The 20690-nt window shown below is 45.1% G+C and overlaps 1 protein-coding gene across 2 annotated transcripts in view; it reads left to right on the top strand.

Annotated features, from left to right (window-relative positions):
- LOC124288086 (ecto-NOX disulfide-thiol exchanger 2-like) overlaps positions 1-20690 on the top strand; it is a 29877-nt gene that overhangs the window by 8460 nt on the left and 727 nt on the right. Inside the window, exons 6-12 of one of the 2 annotated variants that reach the window (XM_046724652.1) lie at positions 242-475; positions 2740-2952; positions 6036-6142; positions 12615-12747; positions 15882-16054; positions 17217-17426; positions 20277-20424. In XM_046724652.1, the coding sequence (XP_046580608.1) occupies positions 242-475; positions 2740-2952; positions 6036-6142; positions 12615-12747; positions 15882-16054; positions 17217-17426; positions 20277-20424 (1218 nt within the window). Of the gene's footprint in view, positions 1-241; positions 476-2739; positions 2953-6035; positions 6143-12614; positions 12748-15869; positions 16055-17216; positions 17427-20276; positions 20425-20690 lie in introns of both variants that reach the window. The other variant, XM_046724651.1, reaches the window with a different exon arrangement.

Below are 20690 nucleotides of genomic sequence, written 5' to 3'. Positions count from 1 at the left end.
GTGTGGCATTGAGCACTGGAGGGGTATCATCATAATTGATATGATGTTGTCTTTGACTAATAAGTAATGTTGAAATAGCTTAGCAGTTGAAGCGTTAACTCTTCATACTGAAGGCTTTGTTTGAATCTTGGAATGGTACAATGTGTGAAGCACTTTTCAGGTGTGTCTTCCTGCTACCAAGCACCCCGGTGTTGCTCATCTGCTCAGAAATGTTATAGTAATGACGGTTATGCCTGCCCAGGTTATCGAATGAAGATCGACAACGATGACGACAAGGCCAACACTGGTCGAATCCATGTGGACTATGCACTGGCCCGCGATGACCAGTATGAGTGGGAGTGCCAGCAGCGTGCGCTGGCCAGGGAGATGCGACACCAGCAGCGCATCGAGGAGGACCTCATGAGACCTCCAAGTCCTCCCCCACCCATTGTCTTCTCCGAACACGAGGCACTGTCACTCACTGAAAAGCTGAAAAGTAAGTTTGTTTGTAAAGTAGGGTGTTTATGCTGCTTGGCTTCAGCGGTAATGCCAGGGTCAGCTAGGGGGCAAAAGGGATTTGGGGCAGCGGGGGTACATATATGGTATCTCAACAGCAGCAGGGTACATATATGGGGAGGCAACAAGTATCTCAGAACAGGGACCATTAGGGGCCGTAGAGTAGCAGTGTCAGAAGGGGGCAACAGGGGGCCACTATGGTGGAGCAGGGACCATTAGGAGTAGGAGGTGTAGCAGGGACCATTAGAGTAGCAGGGGCCACTAGGGGACGTGGGGTCAGAAGGTGAGGGGGCAGTCAGAAGGTGTAGCAGGGGCCACTAGGGGCCGTGTAGCAGGGACAGAAGAGGTCAGGGCCCAGGTGTAGCAGGGGCCACTAGGGGCCGTGGGGTCAGAGGTGTAGCACTAGGGGCCATTGAGAGGGGCAGAGAAGGTGTAGGAGGTGTAGCAGGGGGAGACCACTAGGGGCCGTGGGGTCAGAAGGTGTAAGCAGGGGCCAGAAGGTGTAGCAGGCAGGGGCCACTAGGGGCCCACTAGGGGAAGGTGTAGCAGAAAGGTGTAGCAGGGGCCACTAGGGGCAGTAGAGGTCAGAAAGGTGTAGGAGGGGCCACTGGTAGCAGTAGGGTAGCAGGGGCCACTAGGGGCCATAGTGTAGCAGGGGCCACTAGGGGGCACTAAGGTGCAGCAGGGGCCACTAGGGGCCATAGAGGGAAAGGTGTCAAGAAAGGTGTAGCAGGGGCCACTAGGGGCTTTAGAGGGGTAGCAGAGAGGTGTAGCAGGGACCATATTAGAGGTCTCAAGAGGTGTTATACTTGGCAGGGGGAGATCCACTCAGGGGCCAAGGTGTAGAGGGGCTCAGAAGGTGTAGCAGGGGCCACTAGGGGCTGTAGGAGGGGTGTAGCTGTAGCAGGGGCCACTAGGACCATAGGGTCAGAGGTGCCAGGGGCCGTGGGGTCACAAGGTGTAGTAGGGGCTGTAGAAGTGCTTAAGGTGTTGTAAGGGGGTCACTACAAGACCATAGTCAGGTGTAGCAGAGGTCTACCAGGGGCCATTAGAGGGCCACTGTAAGGTGTAGCAGGGGTCACTAGGGTAGAGGTCTCAAAAAGGTGTGTAGGTGTAGAAGTCATAAGGTGTGTAGCAAGAAAGAGGGCCACCAGGGGCGTAGTGGTCTGAGCAGGGGCCACTAGGGGGTCTGTAGAGGTCACTGTAGTAGAGGTCAGGGCCGTGCAGGGTCCAAAAGGTGTAGCAGGGGCCACTAGGGCCATGCTAGGAGTGTAGTAGGGTCAGGGGTGTAGCACTAGGGGTCACTACAGGCCGTAGAGGTCAAGGGTAGGTCAAGGTGTAGCAGTCTTAAGGTATAGCAGGGGCCACTAGGGGCCATTAGCTGTAGGTGTAGCAGGTCCACTAAGGTGTAGCAGGGGCAGGGGCCACTAGGGGCCATTAGAGGTCACAGCAGGGGTGTAGCAGTAGAGGGCCAAGGTGTAGCAGGTCATTAGGTGTTAGAGGGGCCACTTGGCGAAGCAGTGACCAATGACCTTTATTAGCAGCAAGGGACATTATGGGAAGGAGGGGCCACCAGGGGCAAAAGAGGCACATGGGGCCATTATAGGAAGCATGGGCCACTAGATGTAGCAAGGGGCATTATGGGAAGCAAGGCCTACTAGGTGTAGCAGGGGTCACAGAGGGAGCAGCTGCAGCAGCGGCCACAAGGTGTAGCAACGGGTGCAGCAGCTTCTGGGTTTCTAGGGGACCGTTCATAATTTATGGCTTGGGGAAGTGATGATGATTTTTATGAGGAAGCATGTACAATGTGAATGACCCCACCTAAAATTTATGTACAAAATAAGTGACCCTAGCTCCCCAGAACAAAATGGGTGACAAACCCCCCACCCCCCTCCCTAAAATCAGCATCCACCCCCACTTTCCAAGCCATAAATTATGAACAGTCCCTAGGTCAGCAACAAGTAGCATATGTGGTATCTCTTCACTCAAAATATGCCTCGGTTCACCCAGAATGGGTACCTGGTGGGGTGAGATGTGACTGTTGCATGCTTCTCGGTGATCTGATAATTACATTGTGTGTACATTGATCCACTGACCAGGGTAATAACACTCTGAGCATTCCCTTGTTTGGTGTGGAAATATGTCACAATATAAATGGCCTGTTGTATTGAAGAGTTCAAGTACAGATCAATCAGTGGACTACATCCTACCTATTACCTGATGTTTTCTGTCATTTGTGTCCAGGTGATGAGGATTTCATGAATGCATCTGAGATTCTGGTTTCCTGGATGGAGAAGGGCGACTGTAATAGGCGCACCAACGCCTCCTTCTACAGCATGATCCAGTGTATCAATTCCCACGTGCGCCGTTTGCTCATGGAGAAGCAGCAGAACGAGGAGGAGGTGCAGCGGGTGAAGCAGCAGTCAATGTTCCGCTTCCAGGACATCATCAGGCAATGTGAGTACTCAAGCTCCGCTCACACACAGTGAGAGTATGCCCTCTCCACTCATAGTTCTGCTCTCACCTGCATCATGGCCTCACCTGTGTCCAGGTGGTCATCAGGTTTGACCATCATCATGCAGAAAGCCAGCGTTCAGTTCTCAACATGGGTACCATCTGTGGCAGATGGTCTGTAAGTCACAACAGTTTGCATCGTATTTGTGTTCATTGGGCCACTGTAGTTGGAGGTTTGTTTGGAGGTGAGGGTGAAAAATATAGCCACATTCAAAATGCTGTGCTACTTTAACTCAGATAATAACATCATTGACTTATATTCTTGGATGATGCATGCTTAAATCAAGAGGCACAAATGCATGTGTTATGTTTTTGATCTTTTGGAAAGAATTTTCCAAGTTAAAAGCATCACCATGATCACAGGTGATATTCCTAATGTTTAACCAGATATATCCAATGAAGCAAATACCATGTTGTTGTGACCATGCTGTCACAAAGGTGTAGGTACACATACATGATATATGTAGACACACATGAAGGTGTAGAACAGGAGGACGGCACACTAGCTGAAATATGACTGGAAGTTTATTGTGGTGTAAGAATGCTTCCTGCAGCCATTATTAATGTTAACTTGTAGGGCTGTTATACCATTGAGATTTCATGTTGAAAATCACAGCTTCACAACAATTATTTGATAATCGTTTTCTTCATTTCCCTTTGCGAAACAATATAAAACTTAATGATTAACAGACATTTCATAAATGACATAAATGATTATGTTGGTTGGAAAAAAACTTATTGATATACGGGAGATAATTATGGTTCTTTTAAAGATAATCTCCCTGTTTGTGACCTCCCTGTAAATGTTTGTTAGATGAAAAGGCTGCAGGTAGCATGACTCACCACAGTCCTGTAGGGACAGGTAGGTATCTGATGGGTTCTTCGTGTACAGGTATCAGGGGAATAGCTGGAACTAGTGTACAGAAGTTTGTATATTCATCCCAGGTATATGTACATATGCAGGTGTAAATGTTGCATTGACTCTTCAGCACTGGTGCAGCAACTCACAACAGAGTTGCAGGCCTTACCTGTGCCAGGCTCTGGTCAGTGAGTGATGGTACTTTGTTGAAAGGGGGTGTACAGCTTGTGTCACTTTGCCCTCCTGCGTTAAGGTGACATGCTCAAAACTGAAATACTGTTTAAAGCAGCACTGAGCCCAACTCTCTCACTCCCTCACTCACTCACTCTGATGTTGCTTAAGTCAGGTAAAGCATTACAGTATTGACGTGATTAAGGCAGACAGCTGTTTGAAATATTCTGGTACCCTTGTGTTTCTTCCAGTGAGTTCCTGAAACTATATTGTTGAAAACAATTTGATAGAAAGTCTTTCAAAAATATAAAGCAAGCAGGTTTTTTTGTTATAAATGTCCATTTGGCTAAAATATTATGTTATGGTGGGTTTTGCAACATCTGAAGGCAACTCCAGGAAGTTCTCTAGCATTATGTCATGTTTACCATCACAAGGTATGATGCAAGTGTGGTATATATTGACTGTATCATTCTGTGGGAAACACAAGGCAGCAGATTGTGTACAGGGATGGCGTAAGTCCAATGTTGGCAAGTGGAGGATGGAAATCATGGCCGGGGATGCAAGAGGTCAGAGAAATAATCACCTTTTAGATGAACTTGTCAATTTTAACCTTGGCTCAAATAGATACGATGATCAAGGTTTTTCAATTAAAGAGATTCCCAGAAAGGGGTGTGGAATGATGACTGCCTGAGTTGACCACTTCATTGTGTAATACAAACATAAAAAGTCAGACTTAGTTGCTCGCAGACTCCTTAAAACTATTGCAGATGTTTAGTCTGATTTGATACAATATTCATAACAGCTTCCAGATATAGCTTTCAAAATGTTCAGACATCTCCAGTATCACCAAGTCATCTAAGAGCAAAATATTGTAATCTTCCTTGTTCTGATGACAGTCATGCTCTGTGAACATGTCTCTGATGGGTTGTTCCGAGTACCACGTATCCAGTTGTACAACATACCAGAAATCATGGCAGATTGCACTGTGCATAAAGCTTTCATTTGAGTGCATGTGTTCCATTATGACTGAGAGTATTATGAATCCTTTGTTTATAGTGGTAAAATGTAACCAATAAATTAACCTGAAATCATAGAAAGTAAAAGACAGATGTCATGATGAAAATACCATCTTGGGTCAGTTATCTGGACATGTGAATATTTGTCCAGGGACAAATTGATATTTCCACACCCCTGCCAGTTGTCTGTGATTGCCTGTGACTCGGCTGCTGGTTTGTCTGCCAGATCATTGTGTTAAAGAAGGAATATTGGTGAGTGTGGCATAAGACAATGTTCAGTCATGTCGTGTGGAGCACTAGGAGTCTCACATGGAAGGTAAGCTCCCTAATATGGGTGAATACTAGCAGTGTATGAAATAAGGCCCGTCCGACCGCCTCGAGACGGGCTAGATTTCTGACGGACGGTCTAAATTTACAGCCTGATGGTCTGGTAATTTTTTTTAGATTTTCCATGCATCCTACTAAATTCATCATATCTTGGTGTCTGGTCTGGTTCAATCCATTTTAGGCTGGTAACATTTGGCCGGGTCACTGTCTGGCCGAGTTTTTGGCTTATTTCATACACTGATACTAGGTGCAATTGGTGCCAAGTGACCCAAGATGGCTGTATGACACAGCCGCTGCTCATAATATTAACCACTCGATTGTCTCATTCAGCCTCAAGTATTTACTGTCCACCATTATAAAGTTGGAATACTGCTGTGGGCTAAGAAGCAAAACAGTTAATGAAAAAACAGGAGTAATTACTTATTGTGTCTTGATTATACTACAGTCACTTATTGTGTAGCTTAGCTCAGAACAGTGTTGATCCGATCAGCCTTTTACGTCCTTATACAAATGGTGCCTAAGTATAATGCACCCGATCCTTGTCAACGGCCATGATTTCCAGTATCCTCTGCCTGTCTGTGCTGACGTGGTGAGTAATCGCGTAGACTGGGACGTTGGTATGTATCTAACGGCGGACACCCTGTTTCTTCAAGTTGATCAGATAGCGCGGGTATTTAGCACCGCCACCAAACAGCGAGCATGGGATCACTTCACCAAGGCTCAACGCAAGAACATTGACGTCTGGTGCAAACAAGCAGAGGTTAGTAACACAGTCTCGCAGCAGGAAGGATTGCGGCAAAATGTCCAAGAAGCTGCAAATTTGGGTGAATTCACTGACCAGAGTCTAAGAAAATTTTGGTTTGTGGTATTTGAGAAAATTGAACTTCTAAGAAATATGTTTTGCATTATATGGACATAGAAACAGGTGAAACAGATGCGCACACTTTGCACAATTTGCACAATTTGCACAATTTGCACTCAGGTATTTAAAAAAAAATATCAAAACCCAAATATAATGAAGTCGATTCTTTATTATGTTGGGGAATAAATCTGTCAGAGTGAAGTGGGCTGTTACCCTGGTTACACCAGTGCAATTGATTGCTTTGTAAGAGAGAAAAATTTGTGTCTTATACTGGAATAGAAATTATTCAAAGTCCGCTAGTCCGACACCAAGAGAATTCTAGAGAAAAGTGACGCTTCCTTTTGGTCTACCAGTTTTGTTATTGTGGTAGATGGCTATTGTCTGCAGTGAAAATAAAATTTTGTAGCCCTTTGAGGAAGGTCAGAGTTGCAGCTTCTTGGGTAGTTTGACATAGATTCTTCCTGAAACAAACTCACTATTTGCTCCAGATGTGACACAATGCCATATATAGCTTAAAACTGCTGATTTGGCAGTACACGTCCTTCACTAACTCATTCTCTCCAGATGTGATGGTCAGATGGACCACACAGCAGTCTTAGCTCTTCACATGGCTTCCAGAAAAACATTAAATGGTTAATCTGGACTGATGATATATGGCAATGGTGAGACTTTAGTTTGAGGTGTCATGAGCACTTTGTAAAACTGAGAAAGACAAAGAATATAGAAGGAGAATGGATGCCTTGAGATCTCCATTACTGAACTCAGCCTGCAGACCATTGTCAGTGAACATCTCTGGTCTCTCATCGTGGAGATCAGTCCATCCACAGCTAGCCTTGGTCTGCTTCACCAGTCTTGTTCTGTGGTGGACAGTGGTACCTGGTCAGGAGATACAGCGGTAAGCACAGGTGTGGTCAAGGTAAATCTGTCATCATGGTTTTCGATGAATATTGATTTTGTACATTCTAATAAAATGTTTGTTGTTTACCTACATTCACTTTTTGTGTGAAAGTAGCCTGGTTGAGTTTAACGAGGTACCACCAGGTGTAACAATGGTAGTACAGGTAAAATGACATGAGATGATCCAGTCATGGCTGATAAATTAGGTGACGCTTCCTATCAGGAGCAAGATAAGGCAACCTAGGCCTGTTCTAGATGGTCAGTCTTATGTTAATTATTCCTCAAACGGCCATGTAGATGGTTTCAGAATATTCCCTAGAAATTGAAAAAAAAAACCCATCCTTTTGACCAAAACAAATTTACCTGCCAATCATGGAAACTGAAAGCAACATGGGATTTCAGCACCGCTGCATGTAAGAAATCATTAACAGAAATCATTAACAGAAATCATTAACAGAAATCTTTCTTTTAACAAAACAAAAAGACAAAATAATATTGCAATACTTTTTTCTCCTTGAATTGTCTCATTTGAAGTCCTTTTCCAAATGAATGTATAGTGTATATGAAATATAAACAAGCTGAAGTAGTTTCAGTCTCCTTTAATGAGTGACAAGAAACTTGAAACCCAAATTAAGTAAACAGTTAAAGCATGAAGTGAATGTAGCTACAAGTATGCACCCACACATCCTGTTTTTTTCGCTTCACATTTATTGACCGAAGTAAATTACTAAACTATCGATAGACACTTTTTCATATCAAATATACAAATCTGGATCTGTTTCTGTGCACAAGGCGTGTATTGCTTAAAATAATACGTCCTAGGTCCAACACTCGTTCACTGATAAAATACCTTTTTATATGTAGATGGCTATCAGTGAATGAGTGTTTATCCGAGGATGTATTATTTTCAGCAATACAGGCCCTTGTGTTTCTATGTCATATTTGTAGATCAGTATATTAGCTTTGTATACCTAGTTTTCAGAAGTTTTACGACACTAATTGTGTTGTAGCATCTAGGTTGCATCCCTTGGTTTGGGTAGGATCCGCTGCTCCTAGGTTTGAATCCTAGATTTTAATCTTAGATCTATTCTGATCATGACCCTGTGCGTGACAACACCATACCCCAGTCAGGGACAATGTGACCCTCCCCACACCCAGGTGACATTCAGTGATAGAACTGATATACTGTCGAAGGCTGCATGGATGATGTTTGTCTTGTCTCCTTTGGGGCAGTTGGGTAGCCTAGTGGTTAAAGTGTTAACTTGTCACATCGAAGACCCAGGTTCGATTCCCCACATTGGTACAATGTGTGAAGCCCATTTCTGGTGTTCCCTGCAGTGATATTTCTGGAATATTGCCAAAAGTGGTGTAGAATCTCCTTTATGTCCTGATATAACTGGAATACTAATCAAATCAGCTGTAAACCAAATTCTCTCACTCCTTACTTGTGAAGATTCCGTATCAGAATTGGTTCTACACAACGCTTGCTTGTTGCAAGAGGCATCTAACTGGATCGATCGGTAGGTCAGGCTCAGGGACCTTGTGGGGCGATGGGGTAGCCTAGTGGGTAAAGCGTTCGCTCGGCACGCCGAAGGCCCGGGTTCGATTCCCCACATGGGTAAAATGTGTGAAGCCCATTTCTGGTGTCCCTCGCCATGATATTGCTGGAATATTGCTAAAAGCGGCGTCAAATCAAACTCACTCACTCAGGGACCTTGTTGAAGGACATCATCATATTCTGGGTGATGATGTCAATCACAAGATGGTATGGTCTAGACTCATTATTTACATTGCCATACAACAAGCATATTGCTGGATGTGGAATTGAACACACACTATGCTCTATGCCTGTTTGTGTCCTTTAGGAATCAAGCATTGAACAGAAAATATTAGCCTGATCTGTTTCCTTTTGCATTTTTCAAACACTTGTAAAAATTCAAGTTCCTCCCAAAACGCGTTGAGGCAATTTCAGGTGCGGTAATATGCAGTAGGTAGCTGTAATTCATAAATCACATAAGTATTCATTTATGAATATTTCATTTCATCATCATTTACTTCAAGATCACCTACCTGTGAAGGTCCGGGTTGGAATGAACTTTCAGTAACCCATGCCTGACGTAAGAGGCGACTAACGGGATCGGGTGGTCAGGCTCACTGGCTTGGTTGACACATGTCATCGGTTCCCAATTACGCAGATCAGTGCTCATGCTGTTGATCAATGGATTGTCTGGTCCAGACTCGATTATTTATTTACACACTGTGGCCATATGGCTGGAATGTTGCTGAGTGGCGTAAAACTAAACTCACTCACTCACTCAAGATCACCTGTTCTGGATGTCAGGAATGATATTTTTTGAGTCAGTTGTACCTGACAACCTGTGGCTGCCTATGCACTTGAGCTAGAGCCTGTACCCGGGAGAGTCGCTGAGGGATGAACCGTCATAAACTGCCCCATGTGTTCACCACAGTGCTATCAACTGAAAGTCTGCAGCTCCACACTGGACCATTGCAATTTGCCTAATGTAAACAATACCCACAAATGTTTTGAACATTTGTGTAATTTCACCATGGGGATTGTGGTGTCATTAACCCATCCACTGCTGTCGTGTCACTAACCCATCCACTGCTGTTGTGTCATTAACCCATCCACTGCTGTGGTGTCATTTGTTAAGGAGAGAAACTGTGGTCATAGTTTCATTTAATATTACCATGAACAGTAGATTAACATATTTCAAAATTCCTCTCATGCTCAGTAACTTGAACCAATGTTTTATATCCACCCCGAAAAGAAAGAAAAACTTGATGAACTGTAAAGTCAGTACAATCATTCCTCAATACAGTTAAGGAAAAGCTTCATGCCTCAATAGGGACTGTGAGAAATTCATGAGGAATTTGTCAATTAAAAAAGTGTTCTGTGTACCAGCTTCTCACATGTCAATAATTGATTTGAATAATCAATAATCACTAAATGATTTTTTATGGCATCAGCATGAAATTATTCAGTGGTTTCCTGTTTTGTCTCAGTCTGGAAATGAAACTCAGGATTCAGGATATTGAGTACTCAGATTAACCTGAAGGTGATCACGAGTGATCTACAGTACAATGATAGTTTACCCCTAAACGTACCAAGATTTGTATCTTACTGAAACAGGTGTAGTCCCAGATAAAAGATTATGTGGAGATTACTTGTGTAGATTGTAAGACTTCTCAACACAGAATCCCCACATGGGTAGGATGTGTGAAGCGGATGTCTGATGTCTCTCTATCACTCAACATAGAAAAGACAAGATCATCAAATTTTGATGTGCCTGTGCTCTTTGAAAGAGTTTTCAATAAGTTCCAAATACTGACCAACTCCAGGAACTCTTTTCATCCTTAATTCTCTTGTGGTTAAAATCTCCAATATCAATGCTCTCTGGCAGGACGATTGTTTTGGTGGCTATCAATAATTAATGGCTGATCAATACCGGGCATGTAGAGAAGCTTTATCAACTGTCAGTGTTTGTTGAATGGATGACTCAGTTTGTAAAACAACAAATTATGGCTTATAGCTGAATGTAGTATTAAATAACACCACAACTTCCGGGGTAGTGTTTACTTGATAGGCTGTTTGTTTTGTCAGCTTGGTAACATGAAAGATTTGAATGACGTAACAGCCCCCTCACCCCTCCACCGATAAAGTAAATACAAAATATTTAACATATTAACAGAATCATTAAAATCTAAAATTTAGATGAAAATCTTCACCTAATTTTTGCAATTGTTACTCAGGCGGTATAAAGCTGATTATTTATTTGAAACAAATCTTAAAAGTTTGTTTTGAAGTATGACAGAAACTTATGGTAATGGTTTCGAATCCTGGTCAACCTCGATTGAATTTCTAGTTTTGAGAGCATCATACTTGATTGTGGGTTTCACCACAGTGGTAAATGTCTGACATGTGTCCCTCGAGACTTCTCTCTCACAGCTGGAAATGCTGTTTAAGGCAGCTCTCTCAACTCACTCAAGACTTGCTTAGGTTCGTTAAGGACCTTCTTAGATGACGATTTCGGTCATCTAAAAATTTAAGCTTGTACAATGCCAACAAAGATTGAGTGTTAATCAGCAACTGTCAGTGAGTGAGTGAGTGACACCAGCCATGTCAGCTGTACCTGTGAGCTGGACAGTATCTGTGAAGGACACCGAGTGATGGATAGTCTTATAAGCCATTCAATAACACGTCAATAATTTACCCTCCACATTCATATATATGCCAGCATCAGTCTCCAACCAGGCTCATGAAATATGCCACTGCTCCTCATTGAAACCTTTTCAGGCTGATCGTATATTTTATACTGCAAAGTGTAAATTGACCCAGCCTGGCTGATATTTCCTGATCTATGCTTTATTTATGGGATGGCATTGTGACAAGTCTCTGAGGACCCTGCTAACTTGCTATTTCTCACTGAGAGCTCCTCATTGTGCTGTGTGACACAGTGAGTAGGACAGTCGAGCAGGTTGTGGCACCGCTGCCGCAGCTCTGGAGGATTTGGTATGTATGTTAGTCGCCTGTAGATCATATGCCCAGATATGGAGGGGTGTGGTTTGTGTCCAGGAACAAGTGGGTGACTTGTCTAACCATCAACCTCTCTTCAGCTGGACTTTTGTGGATATGTATATTGTGAAGGAGAGCAGATATTGCTAGTGTACCCTTCACTACAGATGATTATGCATGTGTTAATCTTACATGTGAAACTTCATTTAATTTGAAAAGAATCCAGTGTGTAAGTCTCATGGGGAAAGTAGATAATTAAGCAAAGGTAGGTAAAGAATGGTAAGGGACCACCATTGGGGTCCAGCGTCAGAAAAGATCTGGGTTAGTAAGAGTCCTTTATAGACAGATTTGTTGATTATGTTTCTCTTGTATATTTAGCTGGTTTAATCCTGTTAACTATACACTGTGCAGCATATGAAGCTGTCTCAATGCTTCTACCCACAGGGGCGGTGGGGTAGCCTAGTGGGTGAAGCGTTGGCTCTTCACGCTGAGGACCCGGTTCGATTCCCCACTTGGGTACAATGTGTGAAGCCCATTCCTGGTGTCCCCCGCCGTGATGTTGCTGGAATATTGTTAAAAGCGGCGTAAAACCAAACTCACTCACTTCTACCCACAAATGAGTTTGTTCTTTTCAAACAGATGTACTATTGGGACAAAATATGCCAGGTAATGTCAATGATGAAGTATTGGATAGACTGTCATTGCAACTTAACAGATGGATCACTATAGTATAGTGTATTGGTATCCTAGAGAGACAGTTGTACGTCCGATGCTTCATGGGTGTGTGTGGATGTCCGAGTGGGAGACAGTTGTACGTCCGATGCTTCATGGGTGTGTGTGGATGTCCGAGTGGGAGACAGTTGTACGTCCGATGCTTCATGGGTGTGTGTGGATGTCCGAGTGGGAGGCAGTGGGTCATCATGTGCTGTTGTGTTTCAGGAGATCCGAGTTGCCCAGCAGGAGGAGTTCCTCAGTGAAAGACAAGAGGACGAAATGGAGATGTCTGATGAGGATGGTGATGGACCAGCCAAGAAGAGGAAGACCGACACAGCCGGCCAGGCACCCGGTGCAGGTAGGCTCGAAATTTCACGGAGAATTTCATAGACAAGATAAGTCATCAGCCACTAATTATGTCAGTCATTAATTAAGTTTCTTATGCTGTTCATATCTTGAGCTGACTTTCAGGGATGGTAATAGGTAATATGGACGTATAGTTTGATAATTTCAGCAGATGGTCACTATTAGCTATGTGGAATGTTATGTCCCTTTGTTGTGCAGGATCCAAAGATCTTTGGTTCAAATCTCGCGTTTACTATTACTATGGATTATGATCCGTGGTATGTCAGTATGAAATCCCTGGTCTTTGTTCCCAAAAAGTACATCCATGACCTGCTCCAATTTTATTTTCACATGAGTCTCTAGAGGGTGTTGTTAGATATTTGCACCATTTGTGTGTGTCGACTAGGTGAGGCTCTAGAGGGTGTTGTGAGATATTTGCACCATTTGTGTGTGTCGACTAGGTGAGTCTCTAGAGGGTGTTGTTAGATATTTGCACCATTTGTGTGTGTCGACTAGGTGAGGCTCTTGAGGGTGTTGGTAGATATTTGCACCATTTGTGTGTGTCGACTAGGTGAGGCTCTAGAGGGTGTTGGTAGATATTTGCACCATTTGTGTGTGTCGACTAGGTGAGGCTCTAGAGGGTGTTGGTAGATTTCCGCACCATTTGTGTGTGTCGACTAGGTGAGGCTCTTGAGGGTGTTGTTAGATATTTGCACCATTTGTGTGTGTCGACTAGGTGAGGCTCTTGAGGGTGTTGGTAGATATCCGCACCATTTGTGTGTGTCGACTAGGTGAGGCTCTTGAGGGTGTTGTTAGATATCCGCACCATTTGTGTGCGTTGACTAGGTGAGGCTCTTGAGGGTGTTGTTAGATATTTGCACCATTTGTGTGTGTCGACTAGGTGATGCTCTTGAGGGTGTTGTTAGATATTTGCACATTTGTGTGTCGACTAGGTGAGGCTCTTGAGGGTGTTGTTAGATATCTGCACCATTTGTTTCGTGTCGACTAGGTGAGGCTCTTTAGGGTGTTGTTAGATATTTGCACCATTTGTGTGTGTCGACTAGGTGAGGCTCTTGAGGATGTTGGTAGATATCCGCACCATTTGTGTGTGTCGACTAGGTGAGGCTCTTGAGGGTGTTGTTAGATATCTGCACCATTTGTGTGTGTCAACTGGGTGAGGCTCTTGAGGGTGTTGGTAGATATCTGCACCATTTGCGTGTGTCGACTAGATGAGGCTCTTGAGGATGTTGATAGATATCTGCACCATTTGTGTGTGTCGACTAGGTGAGGGTCTAGAGGGTGTTGTTATCTGCACTATGTATGTATAAAGACTAGATGAGGCTCTAGAGGGTGTTGTTATCTGCACTATGTATGTATAAAGACAAGATGAGGCTCTAGAGGGTGTTGTTATCTGCACTATGTATGTATAAAGACTAGATGAGGCTCTAGAGGGTGTTGTTATCTGCACTATGTATGTATAAAGACTAGATGAGGCTCTAGAGGGTGTTGTTATCTGCACTTTGTATGTATAAAGACTAGATGAGGCTCTAGAGGGTGTTGGTTATCTGCACTTTGTATGTATACAGACTAGATGAGGCTCTAGAGGGTGTTGTTATCTGCACTTTGTATGTATAAAGACTAGATGAGGCTCTAGAGGGTGTTGTTATTTGCACTTTGTATGTATAAAGAGTAGATGAGGCTCTAGAGGGTGTTGTTATCTGCACTTTGTATGTATACAGACTAGATGAGGCTCTAGAGGGTGTTGGTTATCTGCACTATGTATGTATAATGACTAGATGACGATCTAGAGAGTGTTGTTATCTGCACCATGTATTTATCAAGACTAGATGAGGCTCATGGGTCATGGTGGTTCAAGTTGCAGATGAAACATAGATATGCTGTAGCATGATTGATTTTCATCACTGGTGTGTGACAGTGGTGTAGATTTATCTCTCGAGTGATTTACATAATGCATTAAAAATGGATGGTGCTTCTCCTCATCAACCATGTTAATACAATCACATACAATGAGTTGAATGTGAGGATGTTTTTTGTGACAAGCACTGAAAATCATCAGGGACCTCTGCACCAGGGACAAACATTGAATAAAACTTATTCTCAAATAACAAGAGACAGTTCCAGTTACCCCTGTTTATGAGTTGTGTTCTAGGTGACAGTGTATTGTTTATTTTGATTTACTTGCCTTGAAAAGCTTGGATAATGTTCTCCTGTTCTGTTTTTTAGCTGACATAATCTTAAAGGTGGTTTTGAGTTGTTTTGGTCCCTTCATCCACTCGCCTCTCTGTTGATCAGACCAGCTATGGTATCTCTAATGTGGACAGAATTGTGAACAGTAACTGTTTGTGTGTGGCCACAATATTATTCTTCATGTATAATAACTGATGTACCTGTAAAGAAAGTAAATAATGAATATCCTTGTACTTCGATATCATACAGGGCCGTTGGCCAAGTGGTCAAAGTGTTTGCTCATCATGTCAACGGACTGGATTTGATTCCCCAAATAAGTACAGTCTTTGAAGACCCTCCTGGTGTCCCAAGTGAATTTTGCTGGAATACAGCCGAACTCATTCACTCCTTCAAGACATGCAATGCAGGTCCCTTGTCCATACTGATGCAACAACTTGAATGACTGTTTTTCATGCAAGCATTTGATCCATGAAAGCTTTGTTAGGTTTCAAACTCCTATGCTGGTGTTATGAAGCAATCTAGTGGATCTTGTGACCAGGGTCAGTGACCTGTGAAGGTCCGGGCTAGAATATTGATCTTCAGTAACCCATGCTTGTCGTAAGAGGCGACTAACGGGATCAGGTGGTCAGGCTCGCTGACTTAGTTGTCACATCTCATCGTATCCTAATAGCACAGATCGATGCTCATGCTGGACTTTCTGGTCCAGACTCGATTATTTACAGACCGGCGTCATAAAGCTGGAATATTGCTGAGTGCGGCGTAAAACTAAACTCACTCACTCAGGTTCAGTGACTTGACTGTTGCATGTCATTTTATCCCTTGTCAGAGACCTTTGCTCATGATATCAATCATTGGTTTGTCTAGTCTTGTCTGTTGTAACTAACTGTAGGAGTAGACATGAGCACAGTTGTAACTGACATGGTGTAGGCTATATTCCAGGGGACACCAGCAGTGTGGTCAACAGTCTGAAGGATGAGAATGACACACTGAAATGTCAGATGGAGGCATACAAGAACGAGGTGGACTTGATCAAACAAGAGTCTCTCAACTCACTGGAGGAGAAGGACAAACAGATCCGAGCCTTACAGAACGCTCTACAGGGGATGCAGCAGGTGAGGTTTACATCAGAGTATGAAGAACTGTAGCCCAGGTTATGTATTCACCATGATCCTTCTCATGCCATAACGTAACTGATTATATTTCACAACAGTATTTAACTAACTTTCAGTGTCAGCTTAGTACTTGAACCAAGTTTCAAGTCTATGAGGTCTTGTCAAGTTTGGTCACAGTGTTTCTTTACAGAGAAAACTTCCAGGTTTTTGTTATATTCCCAGTACATACCCCCCTTTGAAACCACTGTCCTGTTAGATTCTGAATAACAAGGTTCTGGGTCTTTCCTCCTTAACTGAGCTGTCATGGTGTGGTTGAGGCAGCGTTCAAAGCATCTTTACCACATGGGCATTTCCAGGGAAGAATATGTACCCTTTATCAAGTGCTCAGTGTCAGGCCCCTTGTATTGGTCCCCAGTGTCAAGACCCCAATGTCAAGCCCCCAGGGTCAAGCCCCCAGGGTCAAGCCCCCAATGTCAAAAATTCAGTGTCAAGCACCTAGTGTCAAGCCCCCCAATGTCAAGCCCCTAGTGTCAAGCCCCCAATGTCAAGCCCCCATTGTCAAGCCCCCAGTGTCAAGCCCCCAATGTCAAGTCCCCAGTGTCAAGCCTCCAATGTTATTGCCCTAGTGTCAAGCCCCCAATTGCAAGCCCCAAGTGTCAAGCCCCCAATGTCAAGCCCCAGTGTCAGCCCCCAATGTCAAGCCGCCAATGTCAAGCCCCCAGGGTCAAGCCTCCGATGTTATGGCCCTAGTGTCAGGCCCCCAATTGCAAGCCCCAAGTGTCAAGCCCCCAATGTCAAGCCCCAGTGTCAGCCCCCAATGTCAAGCCCCCAGTGTCAAGCCTCCGATGTTATGGCCCTAGTGTCAGGCCCCCAATTGCAAGCCCCAAGTGTCAAGCCCCCAATGCCAAGCCCCAGTGTCAAGCCCCCAGTGTCAAGCCCCCAGTGTAAAGCCCCACAAACGAGCCCCTAGTGTGAAGGCACCAGTGTCGAGCCCCCAGTGTCGAGCCCTTTGTGTCAGATCCCCCAAGATTAAGGATTAAGTGCTTAAGGAAGCTAGAAGTCAATGACATTTTCATTTATTATGACCCCTGCCATATAGTAATATATGGGGAATATTTCTATATTCAGCTCACTCACTGTCTCACCCTCTTCTCTCCTGCAGCAACTGATCAGCTCCCAGCAGCAGATGAAGAAGTCGGAGCAGCTGTACAAGGAGAAAGAGAAGTTGCTGGAGCTGGAGCGAGCCCGAAACAAGGCCGACACTGCCAACCGGTCAGAAGACAAGACAGAAGACAAGTCTGGGGACAGGCCGGAGGACCAGCCACAGGACAAGGAGGACACAGAGAAAGCAGCAGAGGACAAAGAGTCACAGGTAACACCTGGCAGCTCTTATAGACAGGCGAGGACAGTCACAGGTAACACCTGGCAGCTGTTATAGACAGGCTGGGACAGTCACAGGTAACACCTGGCAGCTCTTATAGACAGGCTGGGACAGTCACAGGTAACACCTGGCAGCTCTTATAGACAGGCTGGGACAGTCACAGGTAACACCTGGCAGCTCTTATAGACAGGCTGGGACAGTCACAGGTAACACCTGGCAGCTCTTATAGACAGGCTGGGACAGTCACAGGTAACACCTGGCAGCTCTTATAGACAGGCTGGGACAGTCACAGGTAACACCTGGCAGCTCTTATAGACAGGCTGGGACAGTCACAGGTAACACCTGGCAGCTCTTATAGACAGGCTGGGACAGTCACAGGTAACACCTGGCAGCTCTTATAGACAGGCTGGGACAGTCACAGGTAACACCTGGCAGCTCTTATAGACAGGCTGGGACAGTCACAGGTAACACCTGGCAGCTCTTATAGACAGGCTGGGACAGTCACAGGTAACACCTGGCAGCTCTTATAGACAGGCTGGGACAGTCACAGGTAACACCTGGCAGCTCTTATAGACAGGCTGGGACAGTCACAGGTAACACCTGGCAGCTCTTATAGGCTGGGACAGTCACAGGTAACACCTGGCAGCTCTTATAGACAGGCTGGGACAGTCACAGGTAACACCTGGCAGCTTATAGACAGGCTTATAGACAGGCTGGGACAGTCACAGGTAACACCTGGCAGCTCTTATAGACAGGCTGGGACAGTCACAGGTAACACAGCTCTTATAGACAGTCACAGGTAACACCTGGCAGCTCTTATAGACAGGCTGGGACAGTCACAGGTAACACCTGGCAGCTCTTATAGACAGGCTGGGACAGTCACAGGTAACACCTGGCAGCTCTTATAGACAGGCTGGGACAGTCACAGGTAACACCTGGCAGCTCTTATAGACAGGCTGGGACAGTCACAGGTAACACCTGGCAGCTCTTATAGACAGGCTGGGACAGTCACAGGTAACACCTGGCAGCTCTTATAGACAGGCTGGGACAGTCACAGGTAACACCTGGCAGCTCTTATAGACAGGGTAACACCTGGCAGCTCTTATAGACTGGGACAGTCACAGGTAACACCTGGCAGCTCTTATAGACAGGCTGGGACAGTCACAGGTAACACCTGGCAGCTCTTATAGACAGGCTGGGACAGTCACAGGTAACACAGTCACAGGTAACACCCTGGCAGCTCTTATAGACAGGCTGGGACAGTCACAGGTAACACCTGGCAGCTCTTATAGACAGGCTGGGACAGTCACAGGTAACACCTGGCAGCTCTTATAGACAGGCTGGGACAGTCACAGGTAACACCTGGCAGCTCTTATAGACAGGCTGGGACAGTCACAGGTAACACCTGGCAGCTCTTATAGACAGGCTCTTCATAGACAGGCTGGGACAGTCACAGGTAACACCTGGCAGCTCTTATAGACAGGCTGGGACAGTCACAGGTAACACCTGGCAGCTCTTATAGACAGGCTGGGACAGTCACAGGTAACACCTGGCAGCTCTTATAGACAGGCTGGGACAGTCACAGGTAACACCTGGCAGCTCTTATAGACAGGCTGGGACAGTCACAGGTAACACCTGGCAGCTCTTATAGACAGGCTGGGACAGTCACAGGTAACACCTGGCAGCTCTTATAGACAGGCTGGGACAGTCACAGGTAACACCTGGCAGCTCTTATAGACAGGCTGGGACAGTCACAGGTAACACCTGGCAGCTCTTATAGACAGGCTGGGACAGTCACAGGTAACACCTGGCAGCTCTTATAGACAGGCTGGGACAGTCACAGGTAACACCTGGCAGCTCTTATAGACAGGCTGGGACAGTCACAGGTAACACCTGGCAGCTCTTATAGACAGGCTGGGACAGTCACAGGTAACACCTGGCAGCTCTTATAGACAGGCTGGGACAGTCACAGGTAACACCTGGCAGCTCTTATAGACAGGCTGGGACAGTCACAGGTAACACCTGGCAGCTCTTATAGACAGGCTGGGACAGTCACAGGTAACACCTGGCAGCTCTTATAGACAGGCTGGGACAGTCACAGGTAACACCTGGCAGCTCTTATAGACAGGCTGGGACAGTCACAGGTAACACCTGGCAGCTCTTATAGACAGGCTGGGACAGTCACAGGTAACACCTGGCAGCTCTTATAGACAGGCTGGGACAGTCACAGGTAACACCTGGCAGCTCTTATAGACAGGCTGGGACAGTCACAGGTAACACCTGGCAGCTCTTATAGACAGGCTGGGACAGTCACAGGTAACACCTGGCAGCTCTTATAGACAGGCTGGGACAGTCACAGGTAACACCTGGCAGCTCTTATAGACAGGCTGGGACAGTCACAGGTAACACCTGGCAGCTGTTATAGACAGGCTGGGACAGTCACAGGTAACACCTGGCAGCTCTTATAGACAGGCTGGGACAGTACTGATGCCCTAGAAATGTACTGTTGGTCTGTCCCATGTTTCAGCTATTTATGTGTTAAATGTGTTTCTAAAGGTTCTTGAATTTGTTGATGACCTTAACAACCCCCTAAAAAGGCCTTGAATTTGATAGCTGATAATCTGTACAAACCCTGACTGGTCTAGTTCAGTGATTTCACAGGTAGTTTTCATATAACTTCAACATGAGGCATTGACTTACAAACAAGCACAATGTTCTAAAAGTTTGATTTCGGAAACTGTTGAACATTATAATAGTCATCTGTAATGATACAGCAACAATGATTATCACAGTACTACTGCAACAGTTGATGTGCCTTCAGTAAGTGAACTTCTGTTCCAGTCAGCTGAGGAGACGAGCAAGGAGAAGGCTCCTACCTTTGATGTGATCACCATCCCTGAGATCCAATCCATCCCTGGCCTCAGCAGCATTGAGTCCACTGTCAGCAGTTCGGCCATCAACCTGTCTGGCAAGGAGGCCAAGATACTAGGTATACAGCACCTGCCTCTACACTGTGGGGAGCCTGGGTCAGAATTCATGATAATCAATGTATGGTAGCCTCTGCCTCTACCCTGTGGGGAGCCTGGGTCAGAATTCATCCCAATCAATGTATGCTAGTACCATCTATGCTGGGAATCCCATTACAGGTCATGTCAGAACGATGTTTTGTGAACTTTGACGTGGCAGTGAAATGACTAAAAAGTGTAGCTAATCAGAATACTAGAGCTTCATGGCACTAGTTACTGGCAGCATCCA

This window comes from Haliotis rubra, unplaced genomic scaffold (assembly GCF_003918875.1).
Source record: "Haliotis rubra isolate DU_JTF1 unplaced genomic scaffold, ASM391887v1 Scf411, whole genome shotgun sequence".
Lineage (NCBI taxonomy): Eukaryota > Metazoa > Mollusca > Gastropoda > Lepetellida > Haliotidae > Haliotis > Haliotis rubra.
This window is presented reverse-complemented; position numbering and strand designations above follow the sequence as displayed.